At 38.5% G+C, this 25,532-nt stretch overlaps 1 protein-coding gene across 1 annotated transcript; it reads left to right on the top strand.

The window, feature by feature from the left end:
- Positions 1-1,620: 1,620 nt before the first annotated feature.
- nadsyn1 (NAD synthetase 1) lies at positions 1,621-21,272 on the top strand. The gene is made up of 21 exons (XM_030395106.1): positions 1,621-1,917; positions 4,482-4,542; positions 4,812-4,928; positions 5,275-5,328; positions 6,688-6,777; positions 7,365-7,416; positions 8,393-8,481; positions 8,576-8,693; positions 8,791-8,922; positions 9,063-9,134; positions 10,327-10,451; positions 10,566-10,614; positions 10,782-10,884; positions 13,188-13,356; positions 13,668-13,803; positions 15,843-15,949; positions 16,916-17,047; positions 17,639-17,708; positions 18,057-18,185; positions 19,895-20,071; positions 20,251-21,272. The coding sequence occupies exons 1-21, from the start codon at positions 1,833-1,835 to the stop codon at positions 20,284-20,286; spliced, it is 2,103 nt and encodes a 700-aa protein (XP_030250966.1). The 5' UTR covers positions 1,621-1,832; the 3' UTR covers positions 20,287-21,272.
- Positions 21,273-25,532: the final 4,260 nt, after the last annotated feature.

Here is a 25,532-nt window from a genome sequence, read left to right as displayed (position 1 = left end):
GATAGGCTAGGTTACAACACTGGACAAATTGCCTTATCCGATCATTGAAAAATCCTAGGCCTGGTCTACCGCAGGCTAATTTTTTGCATTGTGCTTGTATTTTCTGTTTTAGATGCTCTTACACAGCAGATGGGGTCAGCCGCCGTCACCCAATTCGCTTTTGCCCAGGCCGTGCAAAAGTGGCTGCGCTATGCGCCAGACCGGGCAGGAGGGACTGGACGACAAACCAGTCAGACGTCGGACCAGAAACTTTAAATAGACTAGGACAAATAATGAAATAAATAAAGAGTGTAATAAAATGAATTTGTTTTTACCTTAAACAGTGTGGTGTGGTCAGTGTTTTAGGCAAGGCTATAGGCATACAAGCTTTCAAATGTTCCATCACTTTTTCACATTCTGGCTGTAGATAAAGCAGGATATTCATTATAGGCTATTTAATTTATTGCATTACATTTTCGTATGCCTAGCAATCATTTGCTATGCTTAATAACAACTGAAATTCCATTGAAATAGATAGATAGATAGATAGATAGATAGATAGATAGATAGATAGATACTTTATTCATTCCGAGGGAAATTACGTTGATCCTTAGTTCAGTTGAAATTTCAACATTGTTTCAATATTCCTGATAATTGAAATACCATTGAAATTCCGTTGATCTATGGACAGGATTTCAAAGTTGTTTCAATATTAAAACAGGGTGCAAAATGATGTAGAATCAACATCAGAGTTTGATGTTGATTCAATGAATGATGAATGAATCAAATGTTGACAACGGAATGTTGATTTAACATAGTTTCAATGACTGCTCCCTCTCTTTGCTTTCTTTCCCTTTCTGCCTTCTCCTATCGTTTATGGCTCCCTGATTTTGCTTTCTTGGGTAAAGACATGTTGATGAGCAGCAGACACTCGTTAAGCTGTTTGGAGGCATCCTCGGGCACCTGCAGCTGCAGGGTGGACTGAACCATTATGTATTGTGAGGGGGGAGAGGGGCCTCAGACAGCCTCCACTATTTTCTATTTATACAGAGTAAAGTCTCTCATCTGATTTATTCTGCCAATTTTAAGTTAGTTATGACAATAGTTAATTAGAAATAAAAAAATAAAATAAAAACAACATTTTATTTCAGGCCTTTCAAGGGGCCCTTCCCCCATTGGGGCCCTGGTAATCAGTCCCACTTTTCCCACCAGTTCGACACCCCTGTATGTATGCATGTAAAAAAATGTTTGTGTCCTATTTGAGACACCACTTTTTGAGGGTAGTCCTTTTAAAGTTGTTGTTTTAAAAACTGTTTTAGGTCAAAATGTTTGAATTATACAATATCTTACAACAAAGCAAAGATTTGAGAAAAGACCAAATAAACACAGGCATGTGTAACAGACCTTTGTCTTCTGTTCTTCTGTCGCCCATTAAACATCTCACGACCCTTCAGACTTAACTTCTGACCTACTTGACGAGTGAGGCACATTTAGGGCATTAGCTGAGGACAGGAGTGTGGCTATCACTGGACTTTGCTAACTGTATCAAATGTCTAGTGCACACTCTCCTGCAGAGCACATCCATTATCCTGTGGGGGGCAGTAATGAGCACAGCAGCGTCTAAACTCATACTAGGAATGAGGAGAAGAAGGAGGCAGTAGGGGGCCGGTCTTCTCTCTACTCATGCCGACGTAACTCCATTCAGTACTTTGACAGCTAGGTCGATTGATAACTATAGTTACAGTTTGGAAGTTATATGCACAAACTGTACGTTTTATGTCAAATTATTGGCTTCGTCCTCCTGGTTTTTTTACGCGACTTACTAACCGTTTTATCAGGAAACTATCAAAGACATGGGGCGGAAAGTGACTCTTGCTACTTGCTCGTTGAATCAGTGGGCTCTGGACTTTGAGGGCAACCTGGAGAGAATACTGAAGAGTAAGTGGCACCGTTGTATCAGTTGTGATATATCGCTCATAAGACTAAATGCTGCGAGGTGCAACAGTGACGAAAATGTAGACTCGGTTTAATCAAGACTACAGTGTAAGTGGTTGTTGGAAAAGGGTACTTACCTGTCAAAATGGAACTAAAGTATGTGTTACACCATTCCTGCTTGGCTCCCGGACCGTGGTCGGGAAGCACAGGGGAGATGATTTCCTCCAGGCCGAAGTTTGTGTTTACCAGGTTCTTACCAGAGGCGTAGCCTTACCAGAGGGGGGGGGGGGGGGGGGGGGGGGGGGGGGGGGGTAGTCGTTTCTTATACAATATCATATTTTTTATAATTTTCTGTCATGGAGTTTATGTCTTCACTGCTAAATAGGCCTGCACGATATGAGGAAAATCTGCAATGTGTGATAACACTGGTCAATATTGCGATGACGATATAACTTGCGATAAATATCTCTCATCTCTCCTGAATCCAAAATAAGTCCATATAGCAGAAGTGCTGTTTCTTTTCACCACAAGGTCTACTTCGACCACATTTTCATGGCTTTTCTCTCTTCCCTTAGCCATCATAACCTGGCAATCACCACCACCAAACTGATTCCGATTAATTTTTTTCAGGGTAGCTAAGGCTAACTGGGGCTTCATCTGATTGGCCCTCGTATCCAGCACTCTGTCTGATAGGCTAAATGGTGGCATGCCCAAGGTGCATGCATGGCGCATGTAAACAAAATGATTTGTCTTATTCATCGTGTGTCAGGCAGTCTTTTGCCATGTGTTTATCGCACATGTTCATATCGTGATAACGATGAAAATTCAATTCATCGGGCAGCCCTACTGCCAACAGAAAAGAAAGCAGGCTCACTGCCAGTTGCAGCTTCTTATCTTGATCTGCAGACTTTGATCATTTTTTGTCATGATTGTTATTATTAGTACTCAAAGCCGGTGTCATGTTTTAAGCAACAACATGAGAGGGAGGGGGAAGTGTCGTGTTTACAAATGAGCCAGATTGCTTCAGATTTTTATTGCCAGTGGGAATTTAAATTTAAATGTCAGGCGATGTTTTCCTCATGGAAATATATATAAATATTTTTTTAAGCTAGCTATCTCCCTCTGTCAACCACAATCTGTCTCCTCTGTCAATAAACTCTATTCAGCGCTGTCAATTAGCTAACAGGTGTTTGGGGGAAAACCCCCCAACCTAACGTTACTAAACTAATTTCAAAACTACATCTTATCATTTGAATGTTGACTAGGGCCTATATATTAAAGCTGAGATTAATTCTGACACACATAAAAACCCAAAACAGCCCAAAATTCAGTTTCTTCATGTAAGACCAGGGGCCTCATTTATAAACGTTGCGTACGCACAAAAGAAGTCCAAAGCTTTCATCCACCCCAGTTCATCTTGAAAGAGCTTGATCCTGTCCTTGTCCACCTGGAGCTCAGCTCCAGACTTGTCTTTGTTGATTATATGGGAAAATTCGACTTCCACATAATCTTCTTGAAGGTCTGTCTTCTTCCTTCTCTTTGTGTTGTTTCTCACCTGGTTGGCATCACCTGTTGGATCACTGTACTTTGTACTTTGTACACTGTACTTTTGAGGCTTGTTAATGTCCATTTCATTCAACCTATTGTCTTTTTCCAACTGGTCTCTTGTCTGAGCCAGCTCTTGGTGACGTTGGACTGTCAATTTCTTCTGACAGACATATTTGGTTTTCTCTTCAACCAACTTGTTCTTCAGCTCTGCATTTTTTTGAGAAAGTGCTCGGCTACTGTTGGACAGCCTCTCGCGAGAACTGTCTCTGAGCCACCGTTTAGAGGTCCTCTGATACCTTTCGAGTTCCTCACAGACAGTGTTTTTTTGCTGGCATTTTCTCAGAGTAATGCTCAGTATTACACGTGTTCTGATGAACAGATGTCGTCTGTATCAGTGATCTGCCTGTTGATTGTTCACATTCTGTGATTCACATCTAGACAACATGGCTGCGCACTAATTCGTGTGAATGCTGCAAGCACAAAATATTCAGCTTTTTCTGCAAAGTTTTTCCCATTCATCCTTATGGGGAATTTTTCAAATTTCGTTCTGCTCTTCTTCAGCATATGTTCAGCTGGAGAAACCCCAGAGGTGGCCCACACTTTAAAGCCCTGGTCCTCACACCCTGGCTGGAAGTCTGGGTAATTAAGAACGGGAGTGAGAGGAGATGATAACTGAGCCCGGCCTTCTATAGAGCTAATGGAACTGGAGAGGACTAGATAACTTTAAGATGACTCAAGATAACTTCAAATGGCAGGTTGTGATGGAGGGTTAGATGTACCAAATCTTAGATTTTACCAACTGGCATCACACCTGCGGTTGATTGTGAGCTGGCACAAGTGTGATCCAGCCTCGATTTGGCATGATATTGAATCCTCTCAGTCAAAGTGTCCTTTGTTGAATCTATTGTTTATGAATAACCCTGAATCTGTTAAAAACCTTCCATTAGCATTACCAAAGCCAGCAATAATTTTTGTAAACAGTAACGCTGCCTGTTTTCTGTCTGTGTGTTTCTCTGCAGGTATTGAGATCGCTAAGGCTCATGGAGCTAAATACAGATTGGGTCCAGAGCTGGAGATATGGTATGATGAGAGAAGCATTCATTAGTTTGCATGACAATTTATTAGGCTTCATACTGACATATGTATGTCCCATATTGAAGTGTCATCGTATGATTATCTTGGCCAAAGTTTGTGTTGGTCCAAATAATCATCTTAAGAATTACTGAACCAACAGCACTGGAACACTGTCGGTGCTCTGTAGTGGACAGGTTTCTTAACACTGCCACAGTTAAGAGGTTCAGTTTACTTTATTCTGCTAACATCTTCTCTAATTCACTACATTCTTCCAGCGGGTATGGCTGTGCAGACCACTTCTATGAGTCTGACACATTGCTCCACAGCTTTCAAGTTCTGAGGAAACTTCTAGAATCTCCCGTCACCCAAGACATCATCTGTGACGTCGGCATGTGGGTATTGCCTCAGTCAGACTACTCCCAAAGCACTATTCAGTCTAGCAGTCCTGTCTAAACAGTGAATCAGACATAATTTTATTCAGATCACCTCCACCAACACCAAGTGGCAACATTTAAAAGTTTTCATATCAAAGCCCTCAATGAACCAGTAATCTTGAAAGGTAACAGTCATTGCTCTGCAAACTTTTGGGACTGTATATTTTCAGTTTTAGTTCATCAGTTACTGTGAATGGATGACACAATGGACACTAGCATTTGCAGCCTAAATTTCTGAATTGAAACTGACAAACGGTCCCGTTGGTGTCACATTTGAGTGTTTTGGATTCTGTTCCCCCTTCAGGCCCATCATGCATCATAATGTACGCTACAACTGCCGGATACTGTTCCTTAATAGGTATGTCTACACATCAGTCTTATCTCATAAATGAGATGTTGTCTTCTGTCCACTGTAATTTGACTGGACAAAATGTTCAGTTGAAGCATAGAGTGCAAATACAGATGTAAACTGCCTATGTACACTACCGGTCAAAGGTTTTAGAGCGCCCCAAATTTTTCCAGTTTTTTATTGAAATTCAAGCAGTTCAACTCCAATGAATAGCTTGGAATGGTACAAAGGTAAGTGCTAAACTGCCAGAGGTTAAAAAAAAAAGGTAAGGTTACCCAAAACTGAAAAAATAATGTACATTTCAGAATTATACAAAAAGGCCTTTTTCAGGGATATGGGTAGATTGAAATGGGTTAAAAACTTAAAACTGTTCTGTAGCAATGGAGGTTGATTAAGCTTTGAAAGTTGGTGCTACCAGTTCCTACAGGTGTCCCAACTTGTCTTGATTACCTACAACCTCCTCTGTCTGCATAAAAGTAGTGCTGGAACACACTGTGGTACCATACCCTCGTGAGCATTATTTGAACAGTTTAATACTGCAGAAAGTATTGTGTTGCTATAAAAATGTTGAAAAAAAGGCAATTAACGATGGAAGAGAGACAGACCATTATAACACTTAAAATGTAGGTCATTCCTACAGAGAAATAGTGAAGAAAGCCGAGGTGTCAGTGACTACAGTTACACAGTGCAGGAGGAAGCATGGTGGTGGGGCTGTTTTGCTGGATCCAGGGTTGATGACTTGTACAGAGTTCGAGGCACCCTAAACCAAAACGGCTAGCACAGCATTCTGCAGCCTCATGCAGTACCCTCTGATATGCGCCTAGTTGGACAGGGGTTCATCCTACAGCAAGATAATGATCCAAAACTTAAGTCCAAACTATGCCAGAACTACCTTAGGAAAAAATAACCAGGTGGTAAGCTTGAAAACATGGAGTGGCCAGCACAATCTCCAGACTTGGACCCCATCGAGCTGGTTTGGGATGAACTGGAAAGAAGAGTGAAAGCAAAGCAACCTACAAGTGCCACACATTTATGGGAACTTCTGCAACAGAGTTGGGAATAACTTTCTGAAGAACATTTCATTTCCATTGTAGAAAGAATAGAAAGTGTGTTCAGCTGTTAAATCTGTCAAAGGTGGCTACTTTGATAAGTCAAAAGTTTAGAATACATTTTGGTTTATAAATTGATTCCATGATGTATTTTTTTAACTTAAAATGTTTATTTGTTGTATCCTTTCATTTCAGAGTACAATGAGACATTAAACTGCATACATTTAAATACAAAACTGGAAAAATTGAGGTGTTATAAAACTTTTGACAGGTAGTGTATGTTTATATTTTTACTCTGCATTTTTGTTCCATCCTGTAGAAAGATACTGCTGATCAGACCTAAAATGCAGATGGCCAATGACGGGAACTACCGAGAGATGCGCTGGTTCTCACCATGGAACCAGTTAAGGTTGGTCATTTCTCAGAAGTCTGCTGCAGAATATGTGGCCCATCGTACACTCTGTCTGTCTTCATAGAACACTTACTGTTGTACTGTTGTTAGGGTGTAATCATGCAAAACAGTTTCAGATATTCAAAATTATATCATATGTATTATATACAATAACAACTATTAAACTGAGATATCTTAATCAGGAAGTCTGTTTGCATGGGCAATTTATTTAAGGAATTTAAGGACCTGCACCCGCCCCCCCCCCCCCCAAACAGAAAAACGTGTCAAACAATCAGCTTGATGTGCAGGGAGACAGATTACGTTGACCTTTAAGAGTTGTAAGCGTTTCCTATGTCCACATTTTTGGGTGAAGTAGTCGTTGTGTTTGCAGGCACGGCTGCAGCTCATAGGCCATTGTATCAGACTGCAAAAATAAAAGCAGACATTACTACTGTGTGAGTTAATAGTTTCACAGGCAGAGCACGGCTGGCCTTGTGAGAACTGCGGTGCATAACGCTTCGAGTGACTAAGTACGATTTTATTTCAGTTTTGTAAATGACGCGGCTAGTAGTGAATGTACTTATCTTTTTGCTTGTTTCTTCAAGGCAAGTCGAGGAGTATTTCCTGCCCAGAATGATCCAGGAGGTAACAGGGCAGGTAAAAACAAATAAACCATAAAACAAAAATAAAACACTGTATCTGTATGAAGATCCAGACTATACACAAGGAACCGCAAGAGAAGGAAAGGACATCATGTCATCATGCCAACATTCTTGGCGCCAGTTCTAATGAAGTGTATAGGAGATTCATGGATAAGCAGACAAAACCCAGCACATCTCTGCGCATGACCCTAAGTGAAGTAACGCCTCTTCAAAATGAAATAGCACACTTAAGACAATAGGTTGTCTTAACATATATAATGTTATCTATCCCCTGGATTCTGGTGTTAGGGAGAGGTTGGTTGTGACCACATTTTTCATTTACGGCATGTTTTGCTCACAGTCTTTCAACAGTTTTTCGTTCCTTGAATTATTCAAAACCAAAAGAAAAACCTTTACAACCAGAACAACTTGGTCAAAAATGTACATATATATATATCAAGAACTGGAGATAACGTTACTTTGCTAACAGCCTCAAGAGTTATTTTAATTTTGTAATTATTACAGTCTATGGTTAATCCATTACTAAGCTCATTCAGAAGCTCCAGTCTATTATAAATCCAGCATAATTCAACTTGCATGGAAATAAATTATTTAATTACGATAACATACAAATCAAACTAAATGCACCTTATAAACAAATGAAGCATGAGCTAAATAACGCACACAAATACAAACGCCTCCATCACCAAGACAAATAACCTATGAAACTGAGAGGGGAGAGAGGAAGCAGTGGTCTGCTCATCACCATTACTCTTACTTCTCTGAAATAACTTCAAGTTTACTTATTGGAGACCAACCGCAAATTAACTAATGAAATGTGTTCTTTCATATCGTAAAAGGGTATTTCTTTATGAACGTTCATACAACGTAGATAAGTTGTGCTCCGTCTTTCTGCTATAGGTTCCTTGACGGAAACTTGAACAAGCAGGAGGTCTATGTTTTTTATTTTTCTTTATGTCTATGTTCATCAGGACACAGTCCCATTTGGTGACTGCGTATTATCCACAAAGGACACTTGCATTGGAACAGAGATGTGTGCAGAGCTATGGAAACCCAGAAGGTAGAGCAACAGGGGATTGTTTAAGGATTGTAAAGATGTTGTATATATTGTCTGAAACAAGCTCCTGATGACTACACTTTTTTTCTTTCCTCAGCCCCCACATTCAGATGGGTCTTGATGGGGTTGAAATCTTTACAAATTCGTCTGCTAGCCACCACGAGCTCCGCAAAGCTGACCAAAGAGTCAACCTGGTCAAGTCAGCCACCACCAAGGTATACTTGAACCAGGAGTCCTCAGACATTTGCTAGTCTACTAGATTAGATTAAATTAGATTTTCTTCCTTGAGTATGAAATATAGTTTTGTTCCAGAGTGGGGGTATCTACTTGTATGCCAATCAGAGGGGTTGTGATGGAGACCGTGTCTACTATGATGGTTGTGCCATGGTTGCCATCAACGGTGACATTGTGGCACAGGGAGAACAGTTCTCCCTTAATGATGTGGTGAGTATGAAACGATCCAAGACGTAACTGCAAATAAAACTCTGTTTATATGGACACAGGTGTTGAGTAGATCAGTTGTGCAATGCAGTGTGAAAACATGACTGTGTGTGTGTGTGTGTGTGTGTTTTTCTGTGTTGTAGGAGGTCATTACAGCAACTCTTGACCTTGAGGATGTGCGAAGCTACAGAGGAGAAAATTGCCAGCCAAACATGGTGAGAAAGCACCGGCTTACAGCCTTTGTATCGTACAAAGTGGTCTAATCATGGTCTATTGCTTGTTGTACTGCCTCCTGTTACCTTTAAATCTCACCTATTACCAGCTTGTGTCAGGTCAAACTATTGATTTGGCTTATGACTAAACACTTGAAAAATTCCCACATAACTCCCCATTTGGATGGAAAGTCAGGTAAGATTTTGTAGTGCACAAACATTTATGGAGCTCTTCTTTCTATAATCACCAACATTGATTGTTCAAGTTACTGTATGTGTATCATAATTATCTCATTATTTTTGTTTCTACTCATTCTGTCATAGAAAAGTGAGAGCTGAGAAATAATTTTTACTCAAGACTGCCATGATATCCATGTTTTTTACAAGTGTACTGTAAGGCAAGGCAAGTTTATTTGTATAGCACAATTCAGACACAAGGCAACTCAAAGTGCTTTACAGGCACACACAAAATACATTAAAAGACATAAACATTTCAAGGTCAAGAGTTGCTGTAATGACCTCCTACAACACAGAAAAACACACACACACACACACACACACACAACATTTCTCTGTATGTAAACTTTTGGCCTCGACTGTACATCCAATCAGGTATACCCAAGCACGGTTCCAAATGAACGATAATGTTGCTCTGTGTCTGTAGGATGTGTAGATAAGCACGTTTGATGTAATGTTCACCGTAGCAACTTTATAAGATGATAATATTTCAGATGTTGTATTTACTGCCTGTTCTGCTGCCCCCAAGCGACACAAAAAGCATTAATGCAACTTTAAACGATAAAGAGTTGGTCAAACATATTGAGGATAAGCATTTTAGTTGTGTTTGGCTCATTGTTTTAGTCATTCAGGCTGCAAAATCAGCATATACATTAGCAGCAGGAAGTTAGCAGCAGTTATTATTAGAACAAGCTCAGATAAACCCACTGGATGTTTCTTGCCTAAATACATGTTCAATTTCATTCACTTCTTACTATTTTTGAGTTTGTTCAGTAAGACACATGGTTGCGTTACAAGGTTCACAAATTGCTTGTACACAAATGTCAAATAAAGTCACATACATCTCCTCCATTGGGCACATACGTCTCAACCTGTCACCCTAGTGTTAAGAGATTACTGCAGTTATTATTTCATGATCACTGTTTGATAATCTCACTCTCATATTTCTCTGTTGTAGGAGAGTGAACCCAAAACTTGCCACAGGGTCAAAGTTGACTTCTCTTTATCCAGTGGGGATGATATTTACCTCCCTACACACCAACCAGTCACATGGAACTATCACACACCAGAGGAAGAGATCAGGTATAAAACACATTTCATTTGGTACAAAATTGAAATCATATTTAGCTTTTGAAATGGACCAGTTGGAGAACCCCTCTATGCCATTGAACAGCAGTTGGCACCTGTGTTTTTCAGTCTTGGGCCAGCCTGCTGGCTATGGGACTACCTGAGGAGAAGTGGACAGGTGAGGAAGAACATACACACTAAAAAAGATGCAGCTTTACCATGTGCAATTGTGTGTGTCTCATTAGGATTATTAGACCTTAAAGTAATTGAAATTAAGAAGAAATTAGATTTAGACCCTATGAACTCATTTTGGTGTTTTTCTGATGGATCTGATTTGTGTCCCAGGCTGGTTTTCTGTTACCTCTGAGTGGAGGTGTCGACAGCTCCTCAACCGCCTGTATTGTCCACTCTATGTGTGTGCTGCTCTGCCAGGCAATAGAGGATGGCAGTGAGTATCATTCGCTTTGCCTCAATGTGGGGCTAGAATAGTGGCATTTCACTTTGGCATTGAAGAAAAAATAAAAATTTGAATAGAAACACATTCTGTTTGAAAAAGTTCTATTGAAACTGGAAACAGTTTCCTTGAAAACACAGACTATTATTTTGATACTTAAAAAAAAACAAAAAAAAAAATTTCAATCACATTCCTTATTTTCATGCCCATTGCCCACATTATGTAAGCAACAAATGAACTTGCGGCATGTATGTATTACATTGAACAAAAAGCTGGTCTAAAGTCAGTAGCACAGTCTGTTTCCCACTATTTAAACGGTGCATTCAGATATGCACATGCAAATGCGGGTTCAACAGAGCAAACATGAATGCTGTTATCGAAGAAGCAAAGAGAAGATATCAGCAGAGATTGGAGAGGGACCTCAGCACCAACAACACTAAAGATATGTGGCAGGAGATTCAACATGTCACAGGCCACACAAGCAGGAGCGCCCCTGTCATGTGTTAGGCCACACAGCCAGATGTGCTGAACACATGTTATGCTTGCTTTGATCTCCTGAGCAAAGATTTAGCTGTGAAGTCTACTCCACCTCCAGAGAACAGGCCACTGTCAGTAATCACAGCTGATGTAAGAAAAATCCGGCTGAGAGTGAATATAAATAAGGTTGCTGGTGCAGATAATGTACCTGACCGAGTACTAAAAACATGTGCCGAGCAGTGAGCTGATTTCATTACTGGTAATTCAGGTAAGGAGGTGAAACAGATGGTATAGAAACTGGAAACATCACAAACCAGCATGGTTTGTCACGGCCCAGGACAGGAAGGCTCTACGGTGGGTGATTGAAACCACCAGAACATCACTGGTACCATGTACAGAGTGTCAATGGCATCAGTGAAGTGAGATGGCTGCACAGAGCCCAAAGATACTATAAGACAACACCCACCCTGCCACAGTCTGTTCACCATCTGACAAAAGATACAGAAGTATCTGGTGCCATACCACCAGAAAACAGAGTAGCTTCAGTCCCCAAGACTGTAATACTGCTCAATTAATCATCATCACACTATTTTAGAAAGTAGATGCACCACAAAGGACTCAAATGTAGTATAATTTTTTAAACCCTTGTGGCCCTATATCACCAGTCTGAAACGAGGAGGTGTATTGAGGAGATGGTAAAAGAGGTTGTGATGTGCATGATTGCATACTAAAATACAAAATGTATCGAGATGGTAAGATCCACTCAACTTCGAAGCCTTTGACATGACCGTAAGCCTAGCATATAGCAATGAATTCCACAAGTTCACCAGGAACTCACAATTTGCAATTATGTTATGTCTGTTTGACGCTGTCCTTGTTTTTTCAGATAGAGCAAGTTTATGTTTAACTGACATTATGCTGGTCCAGCAGTCATCTGTTGAAGCACTAACCTTGGCTAATATCAGCTATCATAGCTAACCTAAGGTAAAATGTGAAAAACAAGTGCAGAAAGGAGCAGACTTACCTTGGTTTGGGAGCTCTGGGTGAATTTGCGGAAGTTGTTGCTTCGATTGAATTTTGATGCACATCTTTTCCTTCAGTTATGGTATGGGGTGCTTGAAGAAATAAGACTCTTATTTCAGCAATAACTTCCAACATTTCATTTACCAAATACATTTTTTTTTTATATTACACATCATTGAGAATAATGTTATTATACTGTACAAGTGTTATTGATTAGTGCCATCACCAAAGCAGGCCTATGATGACAAAATGTTTACACATTAGGTTTACTGAGAAGCACAATGGATTTCTGCTCAAGATGTTCATATGACCAGTGAAACAAGTAAACAACGTAAGTCATTGAAAAAGTCAGATAAAGAAACAAATCAAGAACCTTTTGTCGCTGAAAACACATCAACACACACATATTTTTCACTTTTTTAAGTGCCAATTCAACTTTTTTGAATACAGATTTTTCAGTATTGATGTTTCCATTTTAAATCAAGATTTTGTTTGCCAATTTTTAATATCACAGTTCTAGCCCCATGACACAAATACTTACTAGAGTAAAAAATCTAAAAATGTTTCCCTATTTTTGAGTAACATTTCCTAGAAACCACAGTGGCCTGCTTATTCAGGGCCAACTTCCTACTTAAGAATCCAGCCCTGGATCATGGTTAAATGCCATCCTTCTCACTCTCCTGGCTTTCCAATATCTCTTCACTCAAACAAAACAGAAGTTCCAAAAAGTATCCTCTCCCCACCCCCACCCCCCTCCTGCCTTCTGTCTATCTTTGTCGTCTCTCTCTATCCCTCAGACAGTCAGGTATTGGTTGATGTCCGTAGAGTGGTAGGGGATGACTCCTACCGTCCTCGGGACCCAAGGGAGCTATGTGGTCACATCTTCACCACCTGCTACATGGCAAGTGAAAACTCCTCAGAGGACACATGCAGCAGGGCCAAAGGCTTGGCCAGTCAGATCGGCAGGTAGGCAGGATTCTTGTTGAAGGGCTTTTGTTTAATGAGTTTAAGGACCATTTTATTTTTGGTTCTGTGGTTTAATAGTAATAATAATAATACAAATCATAATAATCATAACAATCATAATAATGCCACCATGTCATCATCCAATATTCAAAATCCAGCATCAGACAGCTCTACAATGCAGCTTTATCTCAACAGTTATATGTATAGAATAACATAACAAACAGTGCATTGGAATAAAGGAATGTCATTTTATTTTGAGTTTGCTACGAATAACAATATTTTCATCCTGTCATTTATCTTTTTGCTTGCAGCACACACATGAATATTAACATTGACATGGCAGTGAAAGGCATTCTGGGCATCTTCTCAGTGGTTACTGGGAGGTTTCCTCAGTTTCGCGCAAATGGAGGAAGCCACCGAGAAAACCTGGCTCTGCAGAATGTGCAGGTTTGACACTGTCGTACACTGTCTGGTTTGAATGGTTTTTATCATCAGGGCAGTTGTTGTCTTTATTCTTTCTCTGTCATTTTCATCATCATCATTTTTTACTGTTGGTCATCTTGTCATCACACTTAGCCACTTACACACAGCCTGTTCAAGGCAGAACTGCATGATTATTCTGCCTCTGTGCATCGACAAAAAAAGTATTCACGCCCTTAATTGTTTCCCCCTTTTATGGCTTTTATAAATGGAACAATGGTCAATATAATAATATAATAAGACTTTTTAACAAAACGATACAACAAACTCTTTAACGAAACAGATTTCTAAAATGTAATTTAATTTTTAAGAAATCATGTAAAATAAGTTATTGCACAAGTGTTCACCCCCTTTGAAGATGCACCTTTGGCCTCAGTCACAGTACTGAGTCTGTGTGGATAGACTGCATTAGGTTTTCCTCCAGGATTTTCCCATATTTTTCTGAATTAATTTTACCCTCTACCTTTGCAAGCCTTCCAGGTCCTTCTGCTGTGAAGCATCCCCACAGCATGATGCTGCCCCCACCATGCTTCACAGTAGGGATGGTGTGTTTGTTGTGATGTGTAGTGTTTAGTGTCCACGTATAGCGTCTAGTCTGATGGACTCATTAGAACAAAGAACTTTCTTCCATTTGGCCTTGGAGTCTCCCACTTGCCTTTGGGTGAACTCTAGTGAAGATTAAAGGAGCTTTCAGTCTTTCTCTTTGCCAGTCTCCCATAAAGCTTTGACTGGTGAAGAACCCATGTAACAGTTGTTGTATGCAGAATCTCAGCTGCTGAAGCTTTTAACTTCTTCAGAGTAGTCATAGGTGCCTTGGTGGCCGCCCTCACTAGTCTCCTTCTTCGGTCACTTGGGCTGTGAGGATGGCCTGCTCTGGGCAGATTTACACGTGTCATATTCCTCCCATTTCTTAATATTGGATTTAAATGAACTCTGGGGAATGTTCAGTGACTTGGAAATGTTTTTGTATCCATCCCCTGACTTATACTTTTCAGTAATCTTTTCACAGAGTTGCTTGGAGCGTTCTATTCTCTTTATGGTGAAATTGTAGCCAGGAATACTGATTAACCAGTGGCTGGCCCTTCAGACACAGGTGTCTTTATACTATGATCACTCGAGACACATTCACTGCACTCAGGTGATCTCCATTTCAGTAATTTGGAGACTACTGGCACCAATTGGCCAGACCTCTGTTGAACTATTAATCACTTTAAAGGGAGTGAATACCTGTGCAAACACTTTTTTTACATTACATATTTTGAATTAATTGGCATTACTTTAACCATGATTCCATTTATAAAAGCAACACTTTGAAGGGGGTGAATACTTAATATAGTCACTGTATCAGGGATGGTTAATGAGTTTTATTATCATGTTATGCCATTTGAATTTTATAGAAAAGTGCTGCCCGACATGTATATAAAATGTCACACTTAAATGCTGTGGTTGTTTTGTTACACATCACACCTATTTTGCCCCCAGAATACGCATGCTGTCTGAAATCACACAGAAGGGTGTTTGTTGCAGCGGTACTGTGCAACCTCTGTGTAAAAAGGGCCATACTGACAGTTACACCAGTCTTCACACTGCTGAGTCAGTAACACTCTCTGACCATTTCGTAGTTTTTATCAGTGCTACAGATCACAAGTGTCACAGAAACAGCAGTAAACCATTCAATTAATTATACAATGAAGATAGGCATAAATAAATTAGTTTACAAATTAATTTATTAATCAATTTATAAATAGACCAAATTCCATGTCATTCATTATTTTAAATTTTAATTGGCAATAAAAAAAGGAATTATAAATAGAATTTACATATCAAATATTAATCATCAATAATTACTTCGAATTAAAAAGGGATTTACAAAAACAACATTTAACAGTAATTTTAGAATTCATTAATTAATCCACAAATGAATAATTTAAAAATAATTATTCTCCCTCTCTTCTGTGTGTGTGTGTCTGTGTGCGTTTGCTTGTGTGTGTTGGCTTCGTTCTCAGGCTAGGGTCAGGATGGTCCTAGCCTACCTGTTTGCCCAGCTGAGTCTCTGGGCCCGAGGGAAGCCAGGTGGATTACTGGTGCTTGGCTCAGCCAATGTAGATGAGAGGTATTACTACTATATTTCATTTTTCTGTCTTTTGGAAAATAAATTTAATTTCTGCTTTTAGGCACAGTACAAAAAAAAAAAAAAAACATCACGTATTATGTATGATATATAACATATTATTATAGTACTCATTACAGAACTTGTTATCAAAGTATATCTTACAGGTAATGTTATCAAGTACTTATTACAAACCATATTACTAACAACAGTAAAGTACTCATTACAGTGCAGCTGCAACTGTTAATCAACCGATCATTTGATTGCTAACCAACAGCTGATCACACTATCCGTCAATCAGCCTGAGCAACTTTCAGGACACGTCCACCAACAACAGCAAAAACCAAAACCAATTTATTGTGTGACAGGTTATAAACAACAGCTCTGGATGTAAAGGTGCATCCTAATTCATCTTGCCTCCTTATTCATCTTGGCTCATTTCAATGTTGCCCCAGGAATAAATGTTGGCTTGCTGAAAAAAAGTCTAACCTGGCCCAAGCTTCACCACAGGGAAGTGCAACATGCACTGCCAATCAAATAAGTGCAAGTTTGCATTCCTAGTAGTTGACTGTGTATCTTGAAGACATCATATTTTTGTTCAGGTGGAGGATAACAAGATTGTGTCATTGTTGACTTGCAAAGTCCTATCTCATCTTTGTGATTTGCTGTAAATATTTCTTTGACCATTTTGTCAAAACTATTTTTAAGACTCAATGTTTGCCCCACTATTGCAGCCTCTTGTGTCTTTTAACATAGTGCTGCTTATGTTTTGTTTTTTTGTATATTAATGTGTGGTTGTTAACCAAAAACCAAACCATTTTTGTCACAACATTTACCATTAACATCATTAATGTAGCTAAGGCAGTGCAACTACATACAGATAAATGGTCTTTTTCTTCAGACATATTTATTGAAAATAGTTGTGCTGTAGCCTAACTTTTCTCAGTTTAAGCAACTTTTCCTGCTCAGTCTGACAGGATATTTCACAAAGTATGACTGCTCCAGTGCTGACATCAACCCAATAGGAGGCATCAGCAAGACAGACCTGAAGAGCTTCCTGCTTTACTGTGTTGAGCAGTTCCAGCTCACCACTCTTAAAGGGTAAGTTCAGCTGACAAAGTTCTGGAGAAATTTAACTCTTAAATGATGTACTTGTGAGTATTGACAACACAGAAATTCAAGGGCAGAATGATTCAAAGTCTGAGGCAGAAATCGGTCGCAAGGTTTTAACCAAAATGTGAACTTTCAGAAGCAGAAGAAAGAGAAGGTAATTTAGTACAGGGATTTATTGAAAAATATGGCAAAAACACCAGAACCAGCAGTGTAAGAGAGACTTTAATGATCAAGAACGTGATATTTAGGTAGATTTTACTTTTAAATAATTGTCAATGATATCTGGTGATGCAGCAACATCAGTGTCATTACACAAAGCCCTGCTGTCCCAACCGACAATACATTGCATTTTTATAGCCAGATTTTACAGCATGTGCAATGCACCTGACATCAGTTAGAAATATACATTTACCTTCCTCTGTCCAGCCTCACTACAATTAACCACAAGAGAGGACACCACTCAGATAAGCACAAATAAATATCAATAACCAATAAAATATGTATATAATATAACATAAAATGAGCTATGGACGCTTCTGTGGTGCAAAAATATATATAAACACACACATGTCTCTGCAGCATCGTGGCCGCTCCACCCACAGCTGAATTAGAGCCGCTGACAGACGGACAGGTGTCGCAAACAGATGAGGTAAGTGATGATTTGGATAGTGATTATGAAATTCAAAAGAGAAGAGTCCAAAATCCAAATACTTTTCACTGATTATCGTGAATAATGAATAAAAGCATCAAACCTGTATATTTAAGAAGCTGGAACAACAAATGTTTGACATTTTTGCCTAAACAATGAATGAAATATTTTATTCATTTTCATCACAGTTTGCAGTCATTATCAATTGATCAACTAATACATTCATTTTTACAGTTTTACAGTGTTTGTTTTCTTTTTTAAAAATACTTAAGTGGCTCTATATGCCTAAATATATCTTTGCCTGTTTCTTCCATCTTTTGCCAACCACCACCACACCTCCCTCCTCAGGCAGACATGGGGATGACCTATTCTGAGTTATCTGTGATTGGACGACTGAGGAAGATCTCTAAGTGTGGCCCCTTCAGTATGTTCTGTAAACTCATTCACACGTGGAAGGATGTGCTCTCACCCATGGAGGTCAGTAAACAGTGTGGGACATTTTTCTTTCATGTCAGCGTTACAGAAGGGGCTGCTATAGAGTCCCCTGGACACACCCACATGTAATGACATTGCAGTATCTCAATTTTTGCCAGATGTAAGAAAAAAAATAAAATAATAAGAATCCTTACAGATTCAATAAGTCCTTGCACTGGTCAGTGTTTGAGCTCTAATTAATTGATTCAGGAGGCAGATCGTCCGGTGGTTCGGTTCCTGGCCCCATGTCAAGTTACCAAACCCCAAATTGCTCCCAGTTGCTATTTCATCAGTGTGTTAGTGCTTATGAATATTTATTGCTCCTGATAAGCAGGTGGTGCCTTGCATGGTAGTCTCTGTCACCAGTGTATAAATGTTTGTGTGTGATGGGTGAATGCTGTTTTATGTTATAAAGAGCTTTGAGTGGTCACTAAGAGTGGAAACATAAACAAAGTCCATTTACGATTTAGTCCCAAGAGGACAACTTAACCCTCGGTTATTAACAACAACCACAATAACCCTATTAATAGCTAGTAAAGGTTGAAAAATTTCCAACAGAAGATGGCAGCATTCACTCACAGCATTAAATATACCAGCATGTATGTTCAAACGTGTTTATTTGAAGGAAAGACGTAAAATACACAATTGTTTCCAATAAATGTACTTAACTAAAGAACCAGGTTTTACATGAACAACAACTTGTGTCAAAATGCTAAGTTTGTCTAAAGCCATTGCTCATCAGACATTAAGCTTTTGAATGCCAACTGCAGACCATTTTATCTGCCCAGGGCGTTTACCTTAGTTTCCATCATTGCTGTGGACGTGCCCCCCAGCACTGACACTGAAGAGGCAATGACAGTTCTCTACTGGACTATCAGTGAGTTGCAATCTACTCACACTGAGGGCTTTTTCATTGTCGCTGGGGATTTCACCCAGGCTAACATGAAGTCAGTTCTCCCACATTTCCACCAGCATTTGAAAAATACATTAGACATGGCTTACACCACCATTAAAGGTGCATTCAGAGCAGCCCCCCGCCCTCATCTTGGCTATGCATACCATCTATCTGTCATGCTAATTCCAGCATATAAGTCCCTGCTGGTCAGAGGAAAACCTACAGTAAGGCAGGTGAGGGTGTGGTCTGAGGGGGCTATGGAGCCACTACAGGACCGTTTGAGTGCACTGATTGAGATATGTTCAAAGCAGCTGCCACTTACAACGATCACATCAACATAGATGAGTATGACATGTCTGTGTCCGCCTACATCAACAAATGCACGGAGGACGTCAAGATTTTTTTTTTCTCTCTTTTAACTGCTGTATATACTAGCCCTGTATGGATGTGATATGATTGCTATCATTGTTGTATGGCTTGGCTCAGGTAAATCTTGCAGAGAATGATTTCCATACAATATTCTTTTATTATCTATTTTGACAGTCAAAGCAAAAAAGAACAAATAAAGACATCTAGGAATAAATACCAATTCTGTTCAAAACTGTTGAAGTGCAGCCACTTTTTAAATACAACAGTTTAACACAGTAGTGCTTACAACATTATGTTTGGCCATTTTGCCATTGAGACTTTTTTTTTTCTTGAATTAGGTTTGTAAATGAAAAGTTTGTTTGAGGATGTATGAATATTGTGAATTTAGCAGCTGTTAGCAAGACTTAAATATAACATTGCCTGAAAATATGTTGTGATTTTTGTTCAGGTGGCCGAGAAGGTGAAACACTTCTTCCGCATGTACTCAGTGAACCGCCACAAAATGACCACAGTGACACCATCCTACCACGCTGAGAGCTACAGTCCTGATGATAACCGCTTTGACCTCCGGCCTTTCCTCTATAACACAGGCTGGGTCTGGCAGTTCAGATGCATCAACAACCAGGTAGCAATCAATGCCAGCCGCACATCTGCGTCCAGTAATAAACTGTGGATAAGGATGGCTAACATGATCTACCCAAATACCCAAATTGTATTTGTTAGACCTGGAAACAAATAAGTATTGGCTTTAATTGTTGGCTGAATAAACATCTTTGTTTACACTTTCCATTTCCTTCCCCACAGGTGTCCCAGATGGAGGCAAACACCCTAAAGCCATAAGAACCAGAGGTCTTCAGTGTCCAGTGAAAACCTTTCAGAAGTTAAACCGATCAAATCTTCTTCAGTTATACTGCAAAACTTTCTGTAATGTAATGCCAAATACTTTGTGCTGTGCTTGCAAACACATGGCCAAGCAGGTCTGTCTTCTACCTAAACATGTGACACTTGCCTGTCTGCCATACCTTTCTTTTTTTACAGCAAGCCTATATCCCAAATAAGACTACGTCTGAGAGACTAATAGAGAGCACAGTTAATATGTTGTCATGATAACAATGAAAATGTTCATGCTCATCTAGTTTAGTTGACGGCATGCTAATAATAACCTATTGGCACTGAATGTCATTAGTTTTGCAGGTTTTGGTTGTAAATTGAAATATTAGGCAAATTCAAAGGTATACCTGATGATGGCATCAGAAGAAGTATCAACAAAGTTTTAAGGGTTCATCCTTTTGGGGACCATACATGTTTCTACAAAATGACATGACAATCCATTGAATCGTCAATGAGACATTTCAGTCTGTTCCAAAGTAGTGCATGAGTGTCATTCTCAGAGCCATGTCACTGGCTTAAAAAACCTCAGATTTGATGAGTAAAAGTGTGTCTTTATCAAATCAGCAAAGGATGTGAAAGCAATGGTGTGACAGTGGCTGTTGACTTTTTGCCCTAATTTTAGAGTCTGCCATGGATGTTGCCCTTCTCAACAGCAACTCATGACTCCCCACTCAGCACTGGTTATAATGTTAGGTGGATGTTTTAATCCTGCAAGATTTTTCAGCACGTAGAAATGTTTCTCACTTATTTCAAATATGACAGATTGGATAAAGACAGTGAAAGCGCTCTCAGTCCAGGGACAGGAACAATAAGGTTACTGGATTACACAGATTTGTATCTGAAGTTGATGTTATTAGTTGGAGAGACACTCTGTATGGGAAGGCTTGAGAGACATAGAAGATTTGCTGCAAATAAACTGAGTCCAGAAGACATGACATTGTGTTTAATGTGTTGTTTCTACATGTCGGAACTAATAACAATAATAATAATAATTATAATGCATTTTATTTGTATAGCACATTTCATGAGACCCAAAGACACTTTATATGTGAACATAAAAGCAACACACTACAAGTTTGATAACAAAAAAGTTGTTCAGGGTGGGGGATGTATTGGAGAAAGCTTTCGGATGCAACAGCATCGAACATAAAGAAAACGTATGTTATGGATGAATTAGCTGTCGACTCGTAGAGTTAAATGTCATAAAATATGTTCACGTACCCTTAGCGTTGTTTTTGTACATCCTCCTCTTCAGTCAAATAATGCCTTTTTACTTTTAATTCCAAATTATATCAACGATTTGACTATAAATGAGATACTAAATAAAAACTTGGTATTATTACTTTTGAATACTGCCAAGAGGGTTCGTCAATTGTTCATTTGGATGATTAATAAGAAAATGTGTAATTACTTTTCAAGTCATAAATTGTTGAGTCATTATTTGAGCAAAATGTCTAAACACACCCTTGGTTTTAGCCCTTAAATGTGAAGATTTGTTGCCTCTTAATGTTGTATATAACCAAGAATGGAATTTTTTACAGGCTTTGGACTGTCAGATAAAATCAAAAAGTGGAAATTTGTGGTGGATAACCACACCTATCCTTATGTATCATGGTGATGCATAAAGATGAGTGTGGTTTTCCATCTTTCCAACAACCTGACTTGTAGTAACTAGCTCGTGAACATAATGGAACATCTAGCAGTTACGAAACAATTCATTTTTCTAAGTGGTTAGCGGAGATAAATTAAAGAAATGGCGTGAACATTAGGCTTACATTTATCAAATGGACAGAAAGTATCCAAATTATGTTATAGTAGCTTCTGATCTATAGAGTGGTGTGATGAGTCCTAAAACCTGGAAATCAGTTTGCTTGTTGCACTTCTGGTTCCATCGTCTTAAAGTTAATGAGTTTTTTTATGGTTTTTCGGTTAAATGCCTGAAATAAGGTCTTTGGTTACAGGCTGTAGCTGTTCACAAGTTTTGTTCTGCAACATAAAAGACATAATTAAATGTCCCTTTGAAGTGCTTATGTGTCTTAATAACTACGGTTGCTAGAAAGTGGCTTAATGAGACTACAGAAGTTGTCAGGGACATCAAATGTCACCATGCTGAACACTCGTCTATTCCCTAGTCTGTCTTTACACATGGACTTTTAACTATTCTACACTGTAAAACATTTTATCCCTGTTTAGTTATGTCCTCTTACTTTTTCTCATTAGCTCAATGAGCTCCAAAAAGTTTTTGATTTTCAACTCATCTGCACAAGTTTTTCAAAATGAAACTTAGTTATTTGTTGTATTGACTTTTGCCAGTTCTGTGTGTGTTGACTGAACTTGAAAGGTTTAAAAAAAAAAAAAAATTAAAATGGTGGGATGGGAGAGGGAAAATTAAAAAAATAAATAAATAATAAAAAAAATCATAAAAGAAAAACAGAAAACATAAGCAAAAACAAATAAAAAAAGAAAAAAAAAACAATAAAAATAAAATAGCTGCAGCAGCGGCAGCAATATTTTACCCGGCAGTATGGTCCACAATATTTTTCAACAGGCTGGATGTCTTAAAATCTTTTTTGTTTTTAGGTACTTTACCGAGTTAGAAAACAAAGTTTCATTTGGAATACATTGAAGAAATCTGAGTTTATGAATATGAAATAGGAAAAAGACTCAAACTCTTCTTTGCAGAAGGAACATAAGGGGACACATTGGGTCTAAACTTATTAAGGAATTCATTACAGGGATTGTATCAATGTAAGAGCTTAATATGAGCTTTAACTTTATTGGGGACAAGAAATCTGTTAAATTTAGTTTATAGAGAGATGATGCTTTAATTAGAGATAGTAATATAGTAGGTATACTTTTAAGTATTCTGGAATGCAAAGAGCAAGAGATTTCTAATCCTCTTTGTTGGGTGAATTCTTCAATGGTAGCCACATCCCCAGTATCATTTAGAAGCTCATAAAAAGTTTTGAGAGATCCTTCATCTGTTGATTTACTTTTGCCAGATATTACTTTTGCACCCTTGTCTTATCCCACGTTTGACATCATAACGAGGAGAAGTACCATGTGCTAAACATACACAGCTATTAATATTAGTATTGAATGTTCTGGTAATATTCTTGAAGTTTTCTCTAAACACAAAGTATTGTAAAGCCTCAAAAATAAAACTGTTCAAAAACAAAATCAGTGACTTTTCATCAAATAAATCTGCGTAATCTAAAATGTCTAGAACAAGCTGAATATTGTTAGAGATGTTATGTGCCGACCTTTCATAAAACCTGTTTGCTTTACAGAAATAATTTCCTCTAAGCATAATTTTAATCTATTATCATACAGTGCAGCAAGAATTTTGTAGTCTGAATTGAGCAAACTCAGAAAACAGTTAACTCATTATTTTTGGCACATTGAACAAAAACTTCCAATAACGTGTTTTAAATCTTCAAAATGCTACATAGAATTATTAAGTTAACTTTTGGGACAAGGGACTTTTGTTTGATGGCATTTTTGTAATAACAGACTGTAATTCTTCTATTGTAATTTGACCATCACAAAGTTCACAGTTTTCTCTGGAGATTTTAGGAATAAATGGGGATACTTTGTCAGAAAAAGATACGACAAGTCTGAAGGTCAAGCGAGGGAGTGTATAACTTCTGATAGAAGTTAGAGGTAAAAGAAGATATTTCCTTTTTTTGTTTTTAGAGATACCATGTTAATATATAAAGCAGAGATCTTTTTTGCCTCATCGCATTTTTTTCTCCAAATAAAAAAAAAAAAAAAAGACACATTTTCTTCTCGATGTTCCAACCATCTGGCTCAAGATCTTATGAATGCTTCCTTTGCTTTTGTCTGGAAAAAAAATCCAATTTTTCCCTTAATGAGTGTAATCTAATTTTATCTTCATTACATGGAACGGGAATAATTAAGATATTCAACTCTCTTACATTATCAGGATAAGCCTTGCTTTGATCTTTTCACTGATGCTTTCTATATCATAATGAAAAATTTTGACATTCAAATTTGAGTAACTCCCACTTCAACATAGGAGTAAATCCAGGCATTGATTTGAATTTGGTAATGATTTGCTTAATACCCAACCCATAATGTGATTGTTGTAGAGAGGAATCATTTAATTTCCAGTATCCGGGTTTGCTGCGATATGAAGAATTTGAATTTGGGATAGAGATATCAATTCCTGCATGGTCAGTAAAGGGAGCAGCAGTGATATTACATGTTTGGACCAAAGAGGTCAAGGGCAAAACATTGTGACCAAGTTGTGCTGTTATCTGTGCAAATTCTCAGAGCCTAGAACCATTACCTGTGACTTTGCTCATCTGAAGACTCATTTGAGGAACAGGGAAACAGTCAAATGTCCATTTGCAGGTTGCTCTTTCCAGTCTAATGTTCAGCACATAGAAGTCACTATCATAAATTCTCCACACTAAATCATTTGAGACCAGAGTTATTTGTGCCCCATACACTAACAACTGCTGTAATAGAGGAAGATTCTTTTTCTGATACTGAGGTATCACCTTCATGTGATTCTGTGCCAGAGGCTGAACCTTCTCTTGAAAATGGAGAGGCCATTAACATCAGCTTGGTAGTTTGTTATTGAACCGGTTGAGTATGTGCTAAATGCACAAGAAAAAAAACATTCATTTGTTTATGTTCCAATTTTAGATTTGTTAAGTAAGTTGTTGAAAAGATTCCATACCAAATTACCTTAATGATAGAATAGCATAATTTCCCTTTCAATTTTATGACAAAACTAACAGACTGCAGAAAATACAAACAAACTTTAAAAAAAAAAGGAACTATTGGTGGTAACGGACATGAAAACTGGGCACTTCTAAGATTTCTGCCACTGTTGACTTTCCACTGTATTCCAAAGAGTGAAAAAACTTTGTCTGTGATCCTTGAATTGAAAGACATTGCGGAGCTGTTATCAAGCCCCTCACTCACAAAAGAAACCTTGTGCTACCAACAAGGCAAAATCTCTGACCACAGGCAATGGCTTTTAGAATTATTTACAGGCAGAAAACTGCACCTTAACATCATTATCTTGAACATTGTCCTGGTTCATAATACTGGCAACTTCAAAAACATTCTACACACTTTGGCCACAAGGCATCAGCTGATGTTGGCATATTATTTGGAGATGCCAAGTATTTTTAAACCAAGCATTGAGACTGGGCGGGTGT

Source organism: Sparus aurata, chromosome 17 (genome assembly GCF_900880675.1).
Source record: "Sparus aurata chromosome 17, fSpaAur1.1, whole genome shotgun sequence".
Lineage (NCBI taxonomy): Eukaryota > Metazoa > Chordata > Actinopteri > Spariformes > Sparidae > Sparus > Sparus aurata.
Note: the sequence above shows the minus strand (reverse complement) of the source record. Positions and strands in the feature narration are given on the sequence as shown.

What these genes read in the sequence shown, in the direction of transcription:
- nadsyn1 (XM_030395106.1), top strand. Translation starts at nt 1,833, where the DNA reads ATGGGGCGGAAAGTGACTCTTGCTACTTGCTCGTTGAATCAGTGGGCT. An exon ending in CCTGGAGAGAATACTGAAGA is followed by an intron (nt 1,918 to 4,481) that starts GTAAGTGGCACC and finishes GTTTCTCTGCAG; the next exon opens with GTATTGAGATCGCTAAGGCT. An exon ending in TCAGATGCATCAACAACCAG is followed by an intron (nt 20,072 to 20,250) that starts GTAGCAATCAAT and finishes CCTTCCCCACAG; the next exon opens with GTGTCCCAGATGGAGGCAAA.